At 38.6% G+C, this 22,837-nt stretch overlaps 1 protein-coding gene across 2 annotated transcripts in view; it reads left to right on the top strand.

Moving 5' to 3' along the window:
- SLC4A10 (solute carrier family 4 member 10) overlaps positions 1–22,837 on the top strand; it is a 132,947-nt gene that overhangs the window by 104,209 nt on the left and 5,901 nt on the right. For both annotated transcript variants that reach the window (XM_068407411.1, XM_068407410.1), the window contains exons 15-23: positions 4,416–4,521; positions 7,336–7,497; positions 7,749–7,862; positions 8,367–8,528; positions 11,260–11,511; positions 12,815–12,883; positions 15,716–15,889; positions 16,545–16,667; positions 20,110–20,177. In XM_068407411.1, coding sequence (XP_068263512.1) covers positions 4,416–4,521; positions 7,336–7,497; positions 7,749–7,862; positions 8,367–8,528; positions 11,260–11,511; positions 12,815–12,883; positions 15,716–15,889; positions 16,545–16,667; positions 20,110–20,177 — 1,230 coding nt within the window. The remainder of the gene's footprint in view (positions 1–4,415; positions 4,522–7,335; positions 7,498–7,748; positions 7,863–8,366; positions 8,529–11,259; positions 11,512–12,814; positions 12,884–15,715; positions 15,890–16,544; positions 16,668–20,109; positions 20,178–22,837) is intronic.

Here is a 22,837-nt window from a genome sequence, read left to right as displayed (position 1 = left end):
GGATGCCTACTGATGTTCGTGATTGTCAGAGATGGGCTGCTTAACTTAATGACTCAATGGTCTAATTCAAGATGGCAGATCTCATGAAAAAGTGAAGAAAAAATCCTGTCTTGCCGTGACAGCTGTGCTTTGGAAGGGTTTTGTGATACTGAGAGTAGAACTTAACTGGCAAGTCTATTTCCCATCAGTATTAATTATTTTGTTTCCAGTCTCTTCTCCACTGAGACTTTGATTTCATCATTATGAATGTTGACATGAGAAGGAATGTGATAAATATAATGGCAGGGATATGCAGGTATTGTAGGTATGGGACAGCAGAGAAGTCGTCGTCTATACTATTGTTGTTGTCCCCTTCCCATAGCAGTTGTTAGATAGAGACTCTGTGAGTGCCCATAAGTCACATGAAAATGGTATATTTGGAGACAGCCTAAACATGCAGAGCATTCTGCTATTATGTGCTTTCCTTCAGCCTTCTAAATGCAACATAGAGAATACTTATGCATATATTCTAACACATTACTTCTAAAACAAAATTAGTGATGTTACCTTCCATTTCATACCATCTTCTTACTCTGTTATGTGATCAGTGCACAGCACACCCGTAGAGCGTACTCTGTGTCTTAGGGGAAAAACTTCCTACTCATATTACCAAATATGTGCTCTGATATTCAGTGAGACATATTGTTTAAACAAACACATTTTGTAACTTATTTGTCATACTTGCCTGTTGTTTTTTTTAATAATATAAGTATTCATATTGAGCAAATCTCCTTCTCTCTCTTAAGTGAGACAGAAGGAGATTTTGCCCTTCTAGGAAGGGAAATTATATGTTGGCTAATCATGAAGAAGCTGTAGTTGCATCTTTTATAGATCAGAACTTTAGCTAGTGTAAACAGGTGTAGCTTGCAACCTTGGAAGATGTAAAGACCATGAAGTCCCCTTATTCTGGTTATTTTTCCTAGCTAGCAGGTTCGGGCCATTATTTTTCTGTTACTTTCTCCTTTTCTCTGTTCTGATCTTATGACTTCTCCTGCAGTTTCCTGAAGGCTGTCTTGTCTGAAATGATTTATTAGTCTACCTCAGATTTATAAGATACTTTGTAATAGGCTGTATTAGATGTTTAAGTACCCTAGAAGAAAACAAGCTCCACTGATTTCTGCCTAGTTGTAAAAATATGGACATTTTAAATGCAGAAGGGGGTGACCTATGACTGGGTATCTAGTGCCCTTTTAGATCTCTTAACCTCCAGCTGCTGTGAAAACAAATGCATGAGTTACTGTAGACCCTCTCACATATGTGCCAACCCATCATGGTTGTCACAGATATCATGGGGTATATAGGCACCTATGTTTAGACATCTGAATTGCTCCCAGGAGATCATAAAGTCTTGCAGTAGCCAAAAGTGTAAAGACACAAAAAGAATTGTTCTGTCCTCAGTGTAATGAAATGGGTGTATTGTGGGATTGGCAGCAGAGATTTATTTTCACTATAGTGACACCTATGCTTTTGCCACCACAACCAACGTCAGATTCTTCCCTGCCTGTATTCTAGCCACAATAAAAGCAGTTTCTTCCTAGCTGTGATGAAAGAGAATCAAATGAATCCTTCTGTATCTTCTAGCATAACAAAGATGGTTGCTGACTCCTTATCACTGAAAAGCATGGGAGTACATTGCTAAGTTGGTACTGTATTTAGAGCTGAGTATGTTGATTAGAAAATATACTTATAGGTGTATGTATAGTCTCTTGCTCATTGGTAATAGCATAAACTCCACATATATCTCTTGTAGTGAGCAAGTGCTCAGCAATTTAAACAACTTTACAAGAACTTAAGAGCATTTGAACCTCCAAGAGGCAATACATTTTTACTTATTCCAGCCTTCTGACTAATATTTTATCAAGAAAACAGATGAGTTAGTGATTAACAATTCAGTGTATTTTACTTTTTTCTCCTGAGAGCTGACCTCTCAGAATAAAAAAGACAATGAAAGAGACTAAAATTTTTAAAAGATTAAAGTAGAAAGGCTTATTTCACTAATGTGAGTTTCTCCTCGCATGTCAATTGTGTTGGGAAATAGTCATCATTGAAGCAATTACATCTGTAATGAAATGTCACATTTTGGTAGATAATCTTTCATGTTCTGGCACTGAGTGCTACCTCCAATTGAGTTTTCTGGACTGGACAGGGAGTATCTTACTATCTCACGTTTCTATAATGTTAAGCAGTTAGTGGGATGCTGGAAGACCATACAGTCTCACATCAAAATGTCAGTGTTGCCAAAAGACATATAATAAAACAATATATATAAAACATATAATAAAACAATATATAAAACAATTGAAAACAATATAATGTTATGTAATGATCTTCTCAGTAGAGAGCAGGATCTGATCTTTACAGTTAGGGCCTAATTCTGCACCCATTCAGTGACAAAAGCTGGGCGCACGGTGATTTTTGTCTGCATGGGCGGAGTCACTTGCTGATGAACGATCTGCCATCGGTAAATTTACGCCTGTGAAAGGCCAGACTGGAATGCTGTGAAGGAGGAAAGTGGTATTGATATAGAAATAAACAGGGTGATGATCTCGTCTGAAGGTGAATTACTTGAGCTGTATTGAACTATAGCTTAAATTGTCACATTTCTGACTAAGGAAATAGAAATTTTGGCTTCTCTAACTTCTAAATGTAATTTTGCAGTTTGCAGCAAGTGTAGCTGTACCAGGTAGTGTTGGTGACATGCACAGTCTTCCCTTCTACTGAGAAAGTGACTGTAACTGAACAGCCCACGTCACCTTGGCCATCAGCGATGGACATCAGGGGGCAGGGAGCTCCTGTGCTCAAGGAAACAGCAGTAACCTGAAATAGCCACCTCTCTGTTGTTGCATGAATGTCAAATACTCCCTTGCGATAACATAGACATACTGTTTGTTGACTTTATTATGCTACTGTACCTCACTAGTAGTGATGTGCTTCATTTAACCCATTTTGTAATATTTTAAACTATGCATTGAACACGCATTCATTCTGCACTTGGGGCCTGATCCAAAGCATATTAAATATGTTTGAAAGATCCAGTCTACTTCAATGACTTTTGGCTCAGGCCCTCTATTTCCCTGAATGCTGTTGCTTTTTTATTTTTTGCTTTTTGTTCATGGGCTGTAAGGGTTTTTTCTTTCTTTTATGAATAGCTGCATTTAAAATAAAAGCAAGGAGTTGCACAAAGACAACCTGCATCTCTCTATATGTATATATTAAATGCAGCTGTTGTCACATGTATAGTATTGTAATCAAAATACTGTGGCACTCTTCTGTACTTATAATGTAGATTGTAGAATTCTTGTATAGAAAATATTACAAATCTAGATGAGAATTGTCATTTTGTGGGAAGATAAACAGCCACAGAGAAAATAGATGGCATGCCTAAGTGAATAAACTGATACTCTTCTAGACCTGGAACGCAAATGTATTCTTAATGGCTCTCCACTCTATAGTCACATGTTATCCTGTCCCCAGCTACTCCTGAAAACTTTTATCAGAAAGGAGAGTGCAGAATTTATTTACAGCCATCACAAGCACGTTAAAATACTAGCAGGATAGATAGTACTGTAGGTTTTAAAAGTAGGATTAATTTAAAGGGAACTGCAAAGCACACTTGGCATCTTGAAACCTACAGAGTATCCTGCATATTTTGAAGGCTTTGTCAAAGAAAAAGCCTCCCACAGTTGCTTCAGAGGCTTTAAAGACTTAATTTTGATTTTAAATTGTCCATTTGCAGTATTGTCCTCCCACACTGCTTCGTCACGTTTTGTATGTTAAAATGCACAATTTAAAATTAAAAGCATGCTTTTAAAGCAGCTGTGGGGAAGGGAAAAACAATGGACATGAAAGATCACAGAGCCTTTGGTGCTGGTGATCTTGCAGAGCCCTGGCAGTTGACCGGCCATTCTGGCAGTTTTGCACACAAAGGTAAAGAGAAAGGAAGAGGATACAGACAGTTTGCATTTGAGAAATGGGTCAGCCTGGAACTGTGCATAGCATCTAATCCCCATGGAGGAAAGTGTTAGGTATAAGGGGGTGGAACAAGACTGGCACATTCTCAGTATTGCGAACTGTGCTTGGAAGTATCAGTAGAACAGGAGGAAAATAGGTGGAAAAACTTGCTGTGGACAGTGGTTTAAATATGTCACGTTACGTACTATATATGCATATGCACCTCACGGCAAATTATACTCTAGTAATAGCACTAGCTATTGAACTACAAACCGCTTCAAAGCATGCATTTACTGAATTAATTTGAACTAAAATTATCTGGCAAAGTAGAGCACAATTTCAATATGTCATAAAATTGATAATTTGGATTAATATCTGATACATCTTTTATTATTAAGGAAAAAAATATTATTTTGTCTTTTCAGATGCAATTGTGTGGAACCAGAACATCCTAGCAATAAAACCTTACGATACTGGCAGGACTACAATATATCTACATCTGATGTGCCATGGGGGAACCTAACTGTGTCAGTAAGTGAAATACTGGAACTTAATAAATAAAGGCATAAGCATAAATAATGTTGTCTGTCCTACTGCAGCAAATACATTGAAAAAAATACTATGTTTTTTTCTGATCATATTTATTCAAATCAAGCATAAAATAACTGAACAAAGATTAACAGAGACTTTGTAGCATTATCTCTTTTTGTAAGCATTTTGCAGCCTTTGGTAGTACACATTAAAGCAAGTACGTGCATTTCGTGCCCTTATTTGGAAACTTCGTGACACACTAGCACAAGAGTTTGGCTGAGATTAAGTCTAGGATTTGTCCTAAATTCTGCCAGATGGCAAAACCAAAGTTGCCTTGTATAGAAAGACTCAGAAGTATTTATTTCCCCTAAAACATTCTTACAGCTGTTTGGGCTATAAAGGGGAGGAAGAGCAGAAATTGTGTTTTCTGTTCAGTGACCAAATTTCTCTCTTACGTAGGCCTTCAGTGTTATTTATGTCTTAATTGTGTAGTTTTTTTTCGGGGGGGGGGGGTGTGTGTGGGGAACAAGCTACAAACAGTTTGGGGAGCTTGCATGGATATGTAACTTATTTCTAAACAGTACACTTTTCTAGATTTAAAGAATTTATTACTTCAGGTTTGCCACCTTTAAAGCAACATTTACAACTTGATTAAAATGTCACACTGAGATCAGGCCACTGCATTTTCTCACAAATGGATCATTTCATTACACACTCAAAGAGAACTGAGTGCAAAAGACACCAAACTGAAGGGTTCCTCAAAATTACAACTGAATTAACCCCCTCATAGGCATAACCAAATGAAATGCTTAAAAGCCAGTCTAGTGGAACATCTCCAGCAGATACTGTGTTTTCTTTCGAAGTCAGGAATGCAGAAGAACTGGTGTCCTCTATCGTGAGTTAAGCAAGAGCTGCCTTCCATGGCTACTCTGTCTTGATAGCAAGGACTGCTCCTCAACTCTGTTGGTGTGGCAACAGCAGAGAGAAATTTGAGAACTGCTGGCCTGAGGGATTCCAGCAATCCAGAATGAATATTCTCAAAATTGCACAACACTCTTAAGAGCATCTGTGCAGGGGCAGACTCCTCCTCTCACTTTCTCAGATCTCTGACAGTGTTTTTCAGAGTACATTTGCAGCTGAGGAGATTTAAAATAACAGATTTTGTTTTAACTATAAATGTAAAAGATCGGCTGCATTATATAAAACCCTTTAGAACTTCTGTAAAAGCTTATTACCAAAACTTGAGTTTACATGGATAGCAGTATAACTGACTGACTTTTTCCATGAGTCCCTATAGTTATCAAAGAAATAACTGAAATTTTTCATACTTCCACGTATTTATTTCTTGTAGCATCATCAGGAAACTTCAATTCTCCTGTTCTAGAGAATTGCAGTAAAAGATTAGACCTAGTTGCCTCCAAATATTTGGTCAGTCTCATCCCACTGTCTTTTTTTACTGCTCATTTTCTCCTGTTGTTTCTCATGTCTGGTTTAAAAAGTTTCAAGTTTCTGAAGGTCTAGATTGGCACTCTCTCTTAAAAACAACAGTAGGACCAACAATTTTTTTGCTACCTAGGACAGAATGAGTGTGAGCAAAGTATTTATTCTGATGGTGACAAAATCCTTTTCAGTAGTTATATGATGAAATTCATCCCTGTGCTCTGCCAACATCAAGGTCTACCTCAGAGCAGGACAAGTTTTCTATTTGATGTCCCAGAATCTTAAGAATTTCTTCTAGATTTCCTGAGAATTTTTTTCCCTATCTAAAACCTTTATTTCATCAGTCAGAAGTGCATCATATTTATCCCAGCTTTACTGCTATCCCATATAAGAAGTTTTGCACTCCTTTGTCTCACAGTCATCAGATAGCAACTGTGTTTTTTTTCAAGCCAGACTTTGTTCAAAGCGAAAGTTTCTCATAACATGTCAAGCCACAGTATTGTGACATGAGTCTCATGAACCAATGACCCAGTTCATTTGATACTAGAAGATCCTGATCTGGCAGGATATTGCTGCCTGGAATCCCTGATTCTGGGTGCTGCATTTCTTTTTGCTTAATATGTGTGGAGGGATTTGGGAAGAAGGAAAGGATTGCGAGTCCAGAGCTTGTAGCTCCCATTTTTAGAGCTACTCTTTTATTTCTCTGCTTGCTACCTTGGAACATGTATGATTTTAAACAACTAAGGATGGTATTGGAGAATTGCTAGATGTGGTTTCTGCGGTATCTGCATATTTGATCGTATATTATATTGGATAGAATTAATGTTATAGATTTTGGGTTTGGCTGCATTTATGAGATCGCTTTTTTAAAAGAAAAAAATAATTTGTGGAATGTGCTGCCCCCATGTGGTATTAAATATATTGGTCTCCTTTTAGGCGAATGATGTACATTTTAAGTAGCTTTTTCTTGAATTGCTTGGCCTGTAAAGTTAAAACAAAAAATCAGTTCATGAGAATGCACCAGGAGCAGCCTTTCTCTTGGTAGCTTTTGAACTTTGCTTTCCTCTCTTGGAAGGAATTAGGAAGGGCAAATCTGTGTTTGCAAACAAATAAGTGTACTTGTTTTATTTATAGTATGTCTTAGTGACTACGTCATTTAATAGTGGTTAAAAAAGAGATTCTTTTGAGGGTTTGAGAGTTTTTGATGCACACTATATAGAAACGTTAGGAATTTTAATTTTTAAAAGAATAAATATCAAAAAACGATTTTACTATTTCTAGTCATACAGTCTGCTTAGGAAAGTAATTGGAAAGAAAATATCAGTGTAAGCGAGGATATTTTTCAGAACAATACTACTTTGTTCTCCCTGATAGGAATGTATAAAGTTTCATGGAGAGTTTGTTGGACGAGCCTGTGGTCATCATGGCCCTTATGTTCCAGATGTCCTCTTCTGGTCTGTCATCTTATTCTTTTCTACAGTAACGCTGTCATCCACACTGAAGCAGTTCAAAACTAGCCGATACTTTCCAACAAAGGTGTGTGCCATTTTTTTTTTAATTCGAAAGTTGTCATTAGTCATGCGTAAGCATGAATTCCCTCTGCATTGCAAATTCAATTAACTGCTTGTGAAGTGGACGCTGCATCTTTTCTCTGTTAGAAAATTTTTATCAGAATAAGCATGGTTTTAGCTGTAAGCACAAAATGACTTAAGACAGTGAAGAAAAATAAATCTTAAATCACACATGAACGTTTTGGTTAAAATTGTTGTTTCTCTCAATAATCCTAGGTACGATCTGTTGTCAGCGATTTTGCTGTCTTTCTCACTATTTTGTCCATGGTTTTAATTGACTATGCCATTGGGATTCCATCACCAAAACTTCAGGTTCCAAATGCTTTTAAGGTAATTTGTTGATAAATTGCACTGCCTTATTATTTCGACAAAGTAGTGTGCTATAGTGGGTTTATTATATTTTTTTACCATCAGGGAGTAGTGATACTATTCTGAATTTTTTGTGTTCACCAAGTACTATGCAACCTCTCTGATTCATGGCCCATGTAAGTGAGCCTCTCCTGTCAGGCCCCTTCATGCTTCCTAATGTCTTCTGTGTGAGGACCAACCTGACTCAGATTACCCCAATCCTAGATTAGTGTAATGTTCTGGGCCTCCTTCCAAATTCTGGGCTCATTGTATCAAATACAACCAAGTCTGTAATATCTCAGATGATTTTATTAGAAGTAACTTCTCTTTTTGGTGTCATAGGAAGTTTAGTGTTTTTCTGTGCTCTTAGAGATTCATTTTAAAGGCAATCATATCTTAGTAATGTTTTTGTATGTATTCTTGTGAAGTTGAAATGTAAATAATCCTTAGATTTCTGACTGATCATGCATGACTCTGTTTTTATAGCCCACCAGAGATGATCGTGGCTGGTTTATTACTCCTTTGGGGCCTAATCCTTGGTGGACAGTGATAGCTGCTGTAATTCCAGCCCTGCTTTGCACTATCCTTATCTTTATGGACCAGCAGATCACAGCTGTCATTATCAATAGAAAAGAACACAAACTAAAGGTATTCAGTCAAATAATTACATTTTTCAGTCGTTTTCTGCTTCAGGTTATGTAATGTACCTTCATTTACTTGAGTAGGCTAATTTATTATATGTTACATAGCACCCCTTTAAATTGTATGCTTTTTCTCTGTTGGTCTGTGTAGTATGTGTGCCCTGTGTCAGTGATTCACTGCCTTTCAGAAGTCTTTATGCATGTGATTTGGAACAGAGATTCTGAATCAAGAAAGTGCTATCCTCTGTGCTTTATTAGAAGTATGATACCCACTCACCTAAAGAAAAAAACTTGGAAGTTAATAATTTCCTTAAGTACCATAATATTAATTGCCTCTTCAGATATTGACAGTGCTGTTCTACTGGATTGGGTTTTGAAAAACTATTCAGGGGTTATTTTGTAATATAATATTATTTTTTTTCCTCTCTTCATCCTTCTCTATGGTTCTATCCATCCATTTTTTTTATGCCGCCCTTATGTTAAAGGAGGGAGAAGAATAAAACTGAGCTTTAGAGGCACAATGGGTTCTTAAAACAAAATAGGACAACTTCCTGCTCTGTTCTCTAACACTTCAGTTGCCTACAGATGGAGAGAGAAAAGGGACATCACCTCTCTGAAAAACTGTTGGGCAAAATCTAGCAGCAGGTTTCTGTACATGTATATGCAGCAAGCTTAGGCTTTTTTTGTCATACTTTTAATAAACAGTAATCCAATCCCAAGTTGCTTTAGCAAATGCAGTTACAACCTTCACTTTGCACTGCCTCTTCTTGGATGATTGTGACATTTGATATGTTCTTTTTTTGCCCTCTTTGTCAGCCTGGCTCTTCATGTCAATCCATAGCATTGCATGTGGTTAACTTGACAGATGCAGGAATTTGCTGCCAAGCTTTGGAATGTGTTTTTTCAGCACTGGCATCTGGGAGTCAGATGGTCCTCCTGGCTGCCCCCTTGTCTTGCTGCGTTTTAGTTTTGCTGGGGTCTGGTGTAGCATCACCTGTTGCTATGCTTCCTTTTCTTCCCATATGTCAGGTTCCTCAGATCATGTATGAATGTGAGGAAATGCTCTCGGATTCTGTATGCATTAGCAGATACATTCCTCATAAATGTGTCAGAAGGTAAAAAAAGGTGTTTCTGTTAGGATTTAGAATTAAACTCTTCCTTTGAGTGCGTTGTGCATGTAACTAATATCTGTGTTTGACACATCTCTGAGTTTGTCGAGATGTGTCTTGGAGGTAAGACTCATAAGCACGTTCAGGGAGTGAGGGAAGGTTGCTAGAGTTGATTCTTTTCGATTTCTTTACTTTATATGAATTCCCCTTTTTAAATAATGTAAGCAAATAAGATGGCATTTTCATTTTGATATGTGGCTTACATTTTCATAAACCCAGACACTTCCCATTTTAGAAGTAAAGTTGTCTTCAGAAAGAAATGATTTGTTTGCTTCCAACTTGTTTTCCCCTCTTTTTTTATACTTCCCATAGCAAATTCTGAATAGTGCACATTTCAGCTTTTGGCAGTCTCTGTAGCAAACCCTTCCAAGTTTAGTTTAGTTACTTTTTTTATGTCAAAAGGCATTTGCATGGCTTTACAGGCAAAATTATGGTTCAACATATTCACATTGTTTGCATGAACATCACTGTTTCATCAGACCATGATATTGGATTTGTGCAATATTGCAAAATTCTGTGAAGATAACTACCTGCCTGACTTTTAGAAGGAAAATAGCTTGAACTCCTGCTTGCAGCTGCTTGGTGTGGTCCTGGATACTTACTAAAATGGAAAAGAAATATCCCTCTCAGCTATGGTAACATATCTGTACAACCAAGCCTGATGCAGACATTGATCATTTTCAAGTGCAAGTTGTATTTGCAGGTTTTTAAATGTATCTAAGATTTGACCAAAGAGTTTTATCCCCTACTACAAAAGCAAAGAAACCTCCTTCTGTTGGTAAACTTACAGGGTATTTGACTACTACAGAGATGATCCAAAACTAAAGGTTTTGTACTGACTTCTCATATGAATGTTTATGAGAATACTTCTAAGTATTGAATAGGAAAACCAGTAAAACAGTACCTGATGATTAATATTATTTTATAGTTTAATGTATAGCTTAATTATAGTTTCTCTCAATTTTTAGCTATATGTTCTTAGATAAGATGAAAGTACATTAGTGAAAACATCACTATCACGTGCTTACCATATATAAAAACTTTACAAGGATTGATGTTTTATGGCCCTTTAGAGCATAAACTGACTTTGCGAATGTTAAGAATTTTTGTGTAGGAAAGAATCAAAATACGTATTTTTCTGCCTCCTGTGTAAGGATGGATGGAGGGTCTACTAAGATCAGTGCAGTGGAAAGTTGGCAGTGCAGCTGGACGTTCTGCTTACTGTTATCCACAGAAGAGATTTAGTTAGAAAATGTATTTTCCATTGTCTTACTAGTATCTTTTTTAAGCAGGAAAGGTCTTTGGTGCCCAGTGTAAAGTGGAATTATGATACATACACTAAATCATAACTGGAATGAGTGTAATAACATTAAGCATTCCTTGTGAACCAGTAGGAATTCCCCTTAGATAAACCAGTTTGCCATCACTGCTGACCCAACCTGGATAACACATAGAAGAAAGCTATTTTTTCCTACAAGTCACAATTTTTTTAGGAATGCCTGCCAGGAGTGTTCTCCTTAATTCAGATGTCATTTCATATCTTCTTGCTGTCATTACTTGTTTTAACAGAAAGGATGTGGATACCATCTCGACCTACTCATGGTGGCTGTCATGCTTGGAGTGTGCTCTATTATGGGATTGCCGTGGTTTGTTGCAGCCACTGTTCTCTCTATTTCCCATGTGAATAGCTTAAAACTGGAATCAGAGTGCTCCGCTCCAGGGGAGCAGCCAAAATTTCTTGGAATCCGGGAGCAAAGAGTCACAGGGCTCATGATTTTTATCCTTATGGGATCATCTGTCTTTTTGACAAGTATCCTGAAGGTAATTTGGGGAAGTAAGGAAAAGCTAAAGAATACTACACTGCACTGAATGTTTCACTCTTGTTACTGTGTTATTTAATGAGTGCCCTTTCCAGGCACATTACTAAATAGCATGATGTTACACAATGATAATCTAAGTGGAATTCTGATTTTGCATAATAAAATGGCTAGAGACAGCTAACATTTTTAAAACAAAAACCTTGTAATGAAAATCTGGCCTGACTGAAGTCAAAGGGAATTCTGCCATTGACCTGTAGTGTATGAAGATTCACCCTTTGTCTATACTTTGGGCCCATGGCAAATTATCATGAAATAGTCTTCCGAAGTTATACAAATAAGTAAATTTATTTAGAAAATTTAAAAACATTTTGTGATTTCTGGATAATTTAAAAATATTTTCGCAGTTGCAAGAGAAGTTCTATGGTTCATTTCTTGGAAATGTACATGAAAATTCTCTCTTGCTGCCTGCATACTCAACACAGCTCACCAGTGTCCTGAAACTGGGTGTCTAGTTATATGCATATATAATACCATCTATATACATAATACTTACTGGTTTTAAGAATTATCTGGCCTCTGTGAAATCAGTGAGAGTTTTGCAACTGGCTTCAGTAAGATCAGAATTTAGACTTGCATGTTGTCACAGTGAAGGCAATAAGCCCTTAGAACTTGTACTTCCCAGTAGTATTTTATTAAGTATATCATAAAACCTTCACTTTGAAAACACACAGAACATGCATTTTGTGTATTTAGTATTTAAAGCAGATACTTACCTATGGAAATACTCGTTTACCTACACACTGCATTCTGAGAGCCTGAACGTTTTAAAATAGTCTCTTACAAAATCATTCCATGAAAGTCATTCACCCACTTTTAAATGCTTACAGCACAGAACATTTCTTTTAGCAGTATGAAGTATTTTGTGTCTTGAGCATTTTTCTGAGAATTATAGCTTTACTGTTCAGATGCTCTCGTGAGCAGTCTTATAAATAAAGAATTTAAGTATGTATCAAACATTTTAATTTTTTATGTAGTTGTGTTAATTTTATTAATAGTGAATAAAGTATATTGTAATAACTGGCCATGAGAGGAAAATAAAACTAGAGAGCCAGATTCTTCATTTGCTTTATATTCTGAGAGACATTATTAATTTGTAATTGAGTGACTCTGAATTTACAACTTGTCTGATTAATGCAGGCATATGGCACTTTGAATTTCAACTGTTTAGAATGTCTTTCTAGAAGCATTTGAAACTGTTAAATGGTATTTAATATGTTCTTCCCTTTCTCTGCTTATTTGTGCAGTTTATTCCTATGCCAGTACTTTATGGAGTATTTCTTTACATGGGTGCTTCATCTCTAAAGGGAATTCAGGTAAAATGGATTTATGAAGAGTGTGTTACTGATGATGCTTTCTATAAAATGTGTAGCTATTCTTACATTATTTTCTTTTGTGTATAATCTTAAAGGAATGTTGCCAACCTTAAATTCTTGAAAATGACTCACTTAAAAAGGAAAATGGATTCTCTCTAAATAGAGTATTCCCTTTAGGTAATGTGCTCCAATTATTTTTTTTTTTTGGTGCTAATTTTTCTGTTCTCCCTTGTTATCGAGGGAATTTTGTCTGAGCCTAAAAACTGAGTAATAACTATCAGGAGCTCTTCCCTCTCCCTTGCCTCCCCATTCACTTGCTTCCCTGCTGCCCTTTTAGCTTCCAAGTTAGCGCCTTTGTAGCGGTACGCTTGATCTTGAACTTTGCCTGTATGAGGCTTTTTGCTAACTTGCCCTAAAATTAACATAGGTGAGATTTTGAAGATACTTCTGTGCAAACAAATGCCTCGGGCAAGGAAGTGGAACTGTTGCAAGTCCCATGCTACTTAATTTCTGGCCTCAGGGATGAAGGGCAAGTTTAGTGGAAGGGCAGCATGCCTGCAGTGGCCTTAAGTAGGAGCCCCTGGCAGAAGCCAGGCACTCCAGCATTCAGGTCAGGGTTGGTAGTGGTATCCTGTGTACCATTTCTCCTGGATGACTGCAGTGTTAAATGGCACGGTGTCAAATCTTTTAGCCCATCTGACACAAACACTCAAATTTTCCAGTGTGCCTTCGTTTGTTATCGAAAGTTGAAGTATTGATACACCTTCCAAGACAATTGAGAAAGAACAATCACATGACAAAAACATGAATTATACTGTGCAAAAGGTTGTCAAATACAAAGAGCAAAGAAAATGCCTGGTTGTTTCTTTCATTATATTTAAATTTTTGATTGCAAGTTAAAAATGTCTGGGTTTTTTGTACCTATTATTTATAGGTAAAGCTGGCAACACCTCTTGGTTTTTGATTGGTGTTTTCTATTCAGACTCTTCTTTTATAACTTTGCCTAGGTCTTACCATTTGGGTTGATATTCTAAGAAGTGTAGTTTGGCTTTTACTGAGGTTTAGATAATTTCAACTTAATATGGTTCAGCTGTTTCTCAGAACAAGGACATGAGAAAGCACTCTATTGAGGAGTGTTTTTAAGGCATGCTAAAATCTGGCTATCTTTACTTGGAAAAGTGATAGCATCCCCCTCCCTTTTTCCCTCCCCCAAGCTGGGACAAGGAATTGAGATTTGATAAGATGGCTTTTGTGGGAGGATGTGCTCTTTGCTGTTTCTGTGAAAAAGAAGTCTGCTCAAATCTGGCCAAATTATAAGCCTTTAAAAAAATGCAGTTTACACATGCTCAATAAAAATTCCTGAAACTTGAAATTCCTGAAGACTGTGTGAATATAGCATGGCTCATCCATGCAGGGAGAAATGGTGCATCACCATCATCACTGTGCCATAGCAGCTGACACAAAGTCTTGGGTCAGTATGGAGCCAAATAGGTCTGAAAAACAAGAACCTCTCACGTACATTCCTAACGGCATGGCAGTTGGCTTTCTGGCATTAGGTTTTTTTTTTTTTCTGCTCCTGGTTTTGTGTAGAAAGTGCAATAGGGAAAATAAAACAGCCTAGGATAAAGTGCATGGTGAAGTAAACTGGGGGGGGGGGGGGCGGGGCGCGGGGAAGAGCTTCATCCACAGGAGGTAAAAGACTGAAGAGATCCCTCCATGATTAGCTTTTTGTGTGCTAAAGGAAGCAGAGCTCCATTGTTGAAAAACAAAACTTTAGAATGTATTAGAAAGGCAGTGTAACAGTGTGTATGCCCAACAGGATCAACCAGCTTCCATTCAGTTTGATTCACAATTGATTCATGTCTGCTTTGAAGTCTGGCTTTGCCTAACTTTAAGAGTTCTTGACGTGAAATCTCAGCAGTACTATTTTAAAGTAACTGTTTTCTTTGTGTATAACATGTTATGCAGTTATGAGCAGGATGTTTCCTGGAGGAAACTGGAGGGTCTGGAGGGTCTGACCTACAAGGAACGGCTGAGGGAGCTGGGGTTGTTTAGCCTGGAGAAGAGGAGGCTCAGAGGTGACCTTATTGCAGTCTACAACTACCTGAAGGGAGGTTGTAGTGAAGTGGGAGTTGGCCTCTTCTCCCGGGCAGCTAGCAATAGGACAAGAGGACACAGCCTCAAGCTTCGCCAGGGGAGGTTCAGGTTGGACATCAGGAAGAATTTCTTTTCAGAAAGGGTTATTAGACATTGGAATGGGCTGCCCAGGGAGGTAGTGGAGTCACCATCTCTGGATGTCTTTAAGAAAAGACTGGACATGGCACTTAGTGCCATGGTCTAGTTGACAGGGTGGTGTCAGGGCAACGGTTGGACTCGATGATCCCTAAGGTCTCCTCCAACCTGGTTGATTCTGTGATTCTGTGGAGTATGACTATACAGAATGTAATTCAGCGGAATCCAGTATCTCAGCACATATGCAACAGAAACACCTAGGGAGACAAATGTGTATTGAAATTTAAAGGAACTTAAGAAGTATGACTAACCAAGTAATTAAACTTTACTTTAAATAAATACAATTCTCATTCTTACTCTGGTGGCTCAACCAGAGAGAAGATAAGTCCTTTACCACCCTTGGACTAGTGTAGACTCATGGCTCATGATTGTAACTGAGGTAGTCTTTTTCCGTGCTCCTGAACTTCTGCACAGTTTTTGCCTTTAGAATAACAAGCCAGATTCTTTGGAGGTTCAGGATCTCTTAGGCAGTGTGTGAATGTCAGCATAGATGATCCTACACCTCATTTTGATGCAAACTTTTAAAAATGTCTCTTTCAGCTTTTTGACAGGATAAAGTTATTCTGGATGCCTGCAAAGCATCAGCCAGATTTTATTTATCTGAGGCATGTTCCTCTTAGAAAGGTCCATCTCTTCACTGTAATTCAGCTGAGTTGTCTTGTGCTTCTGTGGATTATAAAGGTTTCAAGAGCTGCCATTGTCTTTCCTATGATGGTATGAAATATTTTTTATCTCTTCTAAAAAGTCCCTTTTCTTTTCACTTGTGGATAATTATTATTGAAAAAAAAATTAATTGTGGGCAGGTAATTACAGTATTGCTTTGATTCAGTGTTCAAGGACAATTCATACGGTATTAAGGAAAAATTCTACATGTAACCTCTAGTTTGAGTCTAGGTTGCACTCTGTTTATATGTGTGGATAGCCCAACTGTATATTCTCTTAGGGAAAATTCTTCTCTTAAAAAAATAATTAAAATCTATTTGATGTTATTATTTAAGGAGTAGTGCTTAAATAGTTTTACAGAAAGAACATTCACTCATTAAAGAAGATTGTTCATTGCACTGAGGAACTTTACTGCTAGTTCTGTGTCTTGCAGGAAATAAAAGAAAAATCTGTTCTGCTGCTTAAGGGATCTCTCTCTGATTATTTCACTAATTGAAAATAAACGGTGTCTGCTGACCTCCGTGATTGTTAAATGCTTTAAGCCATATTTCATCTGAACAAAGGAAGACCAGCTGTTGGCCTATCCAAATTAAAGGATAAAATTCTAGCTGTAAACTGTGGTCACTTTTGAAAGTATTCCTCTACAAGTATATTTGCCAGTTTTACTTGCTTAATTTCCTAATTCTTTGCATTAATATCTTTACAGGTCCTAGCTTTGGTATTTGTCCGAAAACTGATGGATTTCTTTTTTACTAAGCGGGAGCTCAGTTGGTTAGATGATTTGATGCCTGAGAGCAAGAAAAAGAAACTGGAAGATGCTGAGAAAGAGGTGGGTCATGGTTTCAGGTTTTTTTGGTGTGTGGCACTTCATCAGTTTCTCCTTCAGACATTTAGAGAAAATTCTGTAAATAAGGCATATTCCATGCAACAGGCAGACTTGTTAACAGTATCCAAAGTGTAATATTGTCATATTTTACATAAGTCCTTTTAAGGTTACAAATCTAATAGGCTTAGGTGGGAATATCTATTAGATGTAGATTCTTATGCTGCCATACTGTCATATAACATAGTATCTACAGTGCTCCTGGGGATTGCTTCTGTGACCCACTCAGATGATATGCAGGGATGAACCTGTGTCTGTAGGAAAGCCCTCAGATGCCTGGGGCACTTTGATGCTGCGTTGGGACTGGCCTCGTCCTTGCTGGAGATGCTGAGGAGAGCACTGCAGAATTTAAGGGGTGTGGCATGTCCCAGATACATCTGAGCCATAGATAGGTTACATGCCATCACCCTGTGCCCTCTCCACTCAGCTATGTCATAACCCTGTGCAGCATCCCTATTACACTCCGGGCCAGCACTTTCCTTCTGCTACTGCAGAAACAGTTTACTTCCACTTTCTAATGGAAAGGTCAGTGACACTGCTTACCCCTGTTAACCAAATCCTCAGACTTTTACTTACACCCTGTGGCACTGCTACCCAGTTGACTGTTTCAGATCTGGACTCCTCGTCTCCTTTCAAAGAATATGCATCTCAGATCATTTCTTATAAACTTGATACAAGACAGATTCTTACACATTTCCACTCAGAATGTTCCTATATTTTGACAGTGAAACACTGATCTTTCTGATTGTAACTTTCTAACCAGTTTTGAATCTATTTGATAGTATTTTCATCTAGCTACTGCTTCATGAATTGCTTGTTTGAATATCATATAAAACTGTGGGAATATAAAGTAACTTTATGTGTAATGGACAGAGGTCTTTGTCCTTTGTCCTGTGTCCCTGGTATCAGCCACCTGATCAACGTCAACTGTTAGGGAACCTCAGTACTGGGCCCAAGTAAATAAGGGAGAAGTCTCGATGGAGAAACACTAACTGCAGGAGCAGCAGCTAGAATATGTTGGTGCCAGGTTATTTTAAATGGGATTCGTGTGTCCTGCGTCAGCACTTTTGAATAGTAGCATGGTGTGAGGCTGTGGCAGCAGTGGGAGGTGAAGGTGCAAATCATGCCACATGGTCTTGGCAGGCTGTGGTCACTTCTAGGCAGGAGTGCTCTGGGGACAGTTGTGCATATGACCTCTAAGATGCCCTGAAGACCTCTTCACAAGCCCGGGACCTGTAAGACATAACCTTTTGGTGGTACAAGGGTACTGCAAAAACTAGACAATGTGAATGGATAAATCAGCAATTTATTCTTAGGGATGCCCTGAGATGTGATCTGAGACGAGTGAAATGGTGTGTGTAAGGATTCCCACTGGTAAGTCTATTTGCAGAAATAGGACATGAGCTAATAATTTGAACATGTAACTATGAAAACTAGGTTTCTCTGCCTTTAGGATTCTTCTGTGACCTTTGACAACTCACTGCCTCATCTGTAACGTGGAGAACTATAACTTTGCTTTCTTTCACACATTCAACATACTTTCATAGAATATGTTTTGTGGAAAAGGTTTTACCTAGGTGATAAACATCATGATGATTATTTACTATTTAGTATGTGCCTGTAAAACCACCAGGCTGAAATTAAAATATGTGAGTCATTGTTTTTCCCCTTGAATTGAAGCAGACTAGAGAGTTCTTTCATCACAGTATCTGTTGTCATCACAATTCAGAGTAACCAAAAGTAACCAAGGTAGCTCTCTTCTTGTGGGTCTGGTTATTGGAAAGAATTCCTTGTTACCCTTATGTTTTGGTTATCTGTCACTTTCCTTCCCATGCTTGATAGGATGGCATCAGAAAACAAAAATGGGAAAATCTACTGGGGTTACTTTATTTCATTCACTGTCTATTTTGAAAGGTTATTTTTACATATTTTGGCATTTCTAAATATTTGGAGCTATTATTAAAACTGTTCAACTGTCAAAAACTTACAAAGCTGTGAAGCCTGGAAATGACAAAATTAACTAGTAATAAAACTTCTGACATGTAGCCTAAGGAATTAATCGTAGAGTTGCTATCATACAGCTTTTAAAAATAGAAGTATTCTACCCACAAGAATATTCAGAAATATAGTTGACAAGATCTGAAACTTATTTGATTGGATCCTAATTTCATCACTTAAGTTGTTTTTATATTTTTAGGCCATGATTTTCCAAGGCTTTGTACATTTATAGTGGATATTATACATATCTTCTCATCACAGACCTCCTTTGGAAGCCACTTTGATGTTAATCAATTAAGTCTTTCTGAGACAGGAATGAACAAAGTGACTTCTCCCATTTGAAGAAAAAAAAATGTTACTTTTAAAATAGTTGTAATAGAAAAACAGAAGAAACAAACCTCTGTGCAGAGAGGACTTAAATTTTACTATTTTGGAAAACTGTACTGGCTCTTCCAGCTAATATGAACTTATCAGTGTGTGTGATGCATGTGGGGTTTTGGGCGATCTGCCAGAAAATGGTAAGCTCTCTTTTTGGGAGAGCCAACTCACACTTTCAAACAGGCACCAGGGTAAACTGTTACATAGCCATCTAATAAAAGGAAGATAGATGTGGAGGTCTCTGGGTGTGTTACGCTCATACACACACAGTGCAACCATTTAGGGCAGGATTTGATGGTTGCATTCATGTGAAGGCACATTAACCTCCTGGCTGTGGTTTTCCTGACCTAACAGGGGTGTGAGTCTTGAGAATCCTCCTGTGAAGCCTTGAGTTGATGTCTGAAAGACAGAGACTTGTTTTCCTTTGTTCTTGCAAGCAGGACATGGTGCTTGAGGGGTGTTTTGTTCTCCCCTCCCCCTAAGAGAGATTTTCTAAATTTGTAATTATTTCACAAAAAGATTTTTGGTAGATATGTCTCCTAGTTCTCTCCACTTCCTGTCACAGAAGTTTTTTCCCTGTTCAAGTGAAAACTACTTTTGGTGTCTCGTTTCACTGCCTTTCACTGCAATGAACTTTTATCAGTATTAAAACTGCACATGCAAACTTAAATTTGACTTCCCTAATTTTTGCATGTTAACATTGCAATGTATATATCCTGTTGTGCATGATAGTTAAAATTCACCTTACAGTTGCTCATTCAGTGTTACTAATTTTTGTCTGTCTTTATTGTTACGAAAGTGTGTCATCTATTTGGCATTGAAAAATAACATTAAATGAAGATACATCTTTTAAAATAGAAGGTTTTAAATGTCAAATATTTAAATTAAAAGAGTTGAAAAATATCTTAAAAACTTCACGTACTTAAAGAAAAGGGGAAAAAAGATTAAAGTACATGAATTTCACTTTTCATAACTTCATATCCTGTCTCATGTCTAAATTCCTTCCTTCTAGGAAGAGCAAAGTATGTTAGCAATGGAAGAGGAAGGGACTGTTCAGTTACCACTAGAAGGACATTACAGGTAAAATATACCTTTCCTCTTTTAGGTGAGTTGCAATTAAACAAATAAACATGCCACAATATTTATTCTTAATGCTTACTGAATGTCAGGAGGAGGATGTTTGGTCATGAAGTACAGATAGATCAACTGGACCATATGCGGCAGCATTTAACAAGCTCAGCCCTTTTGTAGTCTTTCCACATGATCTCACAGTCCCTAGGAAAAGGACACACTAGTTGAAGTTTTCCCTTGGGCAGGACTGCAAGGTCAGGTCGTTCTTAATGAACCTTGGCTTCTGACATGCACAGTGCAAAAGGAAGATGTAGAGCAGGTCAGACCCTTCACCCTGATGCTAGCAGGGAGCCGGGAAAGGTTTTGAACACACCACAGAAAAAAATAGGTTCTTGCACTATTACATTTTAAAACATTCTAATTAAGATCCTATCTATGTGAGATAAGAAGTGAATCAAGAGCTGTCCAGGGTAGATAAGGCATAATGCAGGGTTGACACAAGCATGAAAACCTATGTAAAGGCCATAAAGACTCTCATTTACAGTTTTCAGAGAGAAAGTTCTTAATAAAGATTTGAAATAACTGCTGATAGTAACCTCTGCACTAATGTGGAGTTCACAGGAACACTATCTCAGAGCGGCCTCCTCTTGTATTTTAACATGAAGTTACGCTAATGATTCCTAAGGCAAATAACTGCCTCTGAAAAATCCCAGCCTATTTCTTACTTTTGATTCATCACACTTCTAATGGTCTGTTTTTTTCTTCTTTTGTCCATACCTTTTTGTTCTATTTTACATTAGCAATACTTAGCTTAATTTATCTTGAGGTGTGATCTATATTGATCTATAGTGTGTTTGCTTAGGTAAAGTTGCCTGGCTAATATCTTGACTTTCTGTACTGTAAGGGTAAGAGTCCTACAGCTAAAAAGAAGAGTCAAGACATTGGTTGATAAAGTGGGTCCCCAAAACACTGTGAAAACAAGTTTACTGAGGGCTTCTTGAATGTCAAGCCACACTTAAACCATGAAGTCAGGAATAATATACAGGGAGGCCCTTAAAACATTTAAGACTTTTTATTAGTTTTAAATGTATAAATACATATTTTATGTATTAGGAATTAGCAGGGCTCATTCGGAGAGCTTTAAACTAGATTTGAAGGGGGATGGGGTAGTAGCTGGGCTTGCACCACTGGGGCAACGCTCTAGTGCTGAGGTAGACCAGGAGGCCTCAGCCTCCTGGAAGAGGGAAGAAGAAGAGGGTGTACAGATCGTGGAAGGAGGGGCTGGCCACTTGGGAGGAATATAAGTCTGTTGTCAGAGGATGTAGGGAGGCAACTAGGAAAGCTAAGGCTTCCTTGGAATTAAACCTTGCAAGAGAGGTCAAGGACAACAGAAAGGGCTTCTTCAAATACATTGCAAGTAAAGCCAACACTAGAGGCAATGTAGGCCCACTGATGAATGAGGTGGGGGTCCTGGAGACAGAGGATAAAAAGAAGGCGGAGTTACTGAATGCCTTCTTTGCCTCTGTCTATACTGTTGGAGGCTGTCCTGAGGAGCCCCGGACCCCTGAGGCCCCAGAAGAAGTCAGGATAGAGGAGGAATCTGTCTTGGTAGATGAGGGCTGGGTCAGGGACCAATTAAGCAATCTGGACGTCCATAAATCCATGGGCCCTGATGGGATGCGCCCGCGGGTGCTGAGGGAGCTGGCGGAAGTCATTGCTAGGCCACTCTCCATCATCTTTGCTAAGTCATGGGCACCGGGAGAGGTGCCTGAGGACTGGAGGAAAGCGAATGTCACTCCAGTCTTCAAAAGGGCAAGAAGGAGGACCCGGGTAACTATAGACCGGTCAGCCTCACCTCCATCCCCGGAAAGGTGATGGAACAACTTGTTCTTGATGCTGTCTCTAGGCACATCAAGGATAGGGGGATCATTAGGGGCACTCAACATGGCTTCACCAAGGGGAAGTCATGCTCAACCAACTTGATAGCCTTTTATGAGCACGTAACCCAGTGGATAGATGATGGTAAAGCTGTGGATGTGGTCTATCTCGATTTCAGTAAAGCGTTTGACACGGTCTCCCACAGCATCCTCGCAGCTAAACTGAGGAAGTGTGGTCTGGATGATCGGGTAGTGAGGTGGATTGTGAACTGGCTGAAGGAAAGAAGCCAGAGAGTGGCGGTCAATGGGACAGAGTCCAGTTGGAGGCCTGTGTCTAGCGGAGTCCCTCAAGGGTCGGTACTGGGACCAGTACTATTCAATATATTCATTAATGACTTGGATGAGGGATTAGAGTGCGCTGTCAGCAAGTTCGCTGATGACACAAAACTGGGAGGAGTGGCTGACACACTGGAAGGCTGCGCAGCCATTCAGAGAGACCTGGACAGGCTGGAGAGTTGGGCGGGGAGAAATTTAATGAAATATAACAAGGGCAAGTGTAGAGTCCTGCATCTGGGCAAGAAGAACCCCATGTACCAGTACAAGTTGGGGGCAGACCTGTTGGAGAGCAGCGTAGGGGAAAGGGACCTGGGGGTCCTAGTGGACAGCAGGATGACCATGAGCCAGCAATGTGCCCTTGTGGCCAAGGCAGCCAATGGCATCCTGGGGTGTATTAGAAGGGGTGTGGTTAGCAGGTCAAGAGAGGTTCTCCTCCGCCTCTACTCTGCCCTGGTG

Source organism: Nyctibius grandis, chromosome 9 (genome assembly GCF_013368605.1).
Source record: "Nyctibius grandis isolate bNycGra1 chromosome 9, bNycGra1.pri, whole genome shotgun sequence".
Lineage (NCBI taxonomy): Eukaryota > Metazoa > Chordata > Aves > Nyctibiiformes > Nyctibiidae > Nyctibius > Nyctibius grandis.
This window is presented reverse-complemented; position numbering and strand designations above follow the sequence as displayed.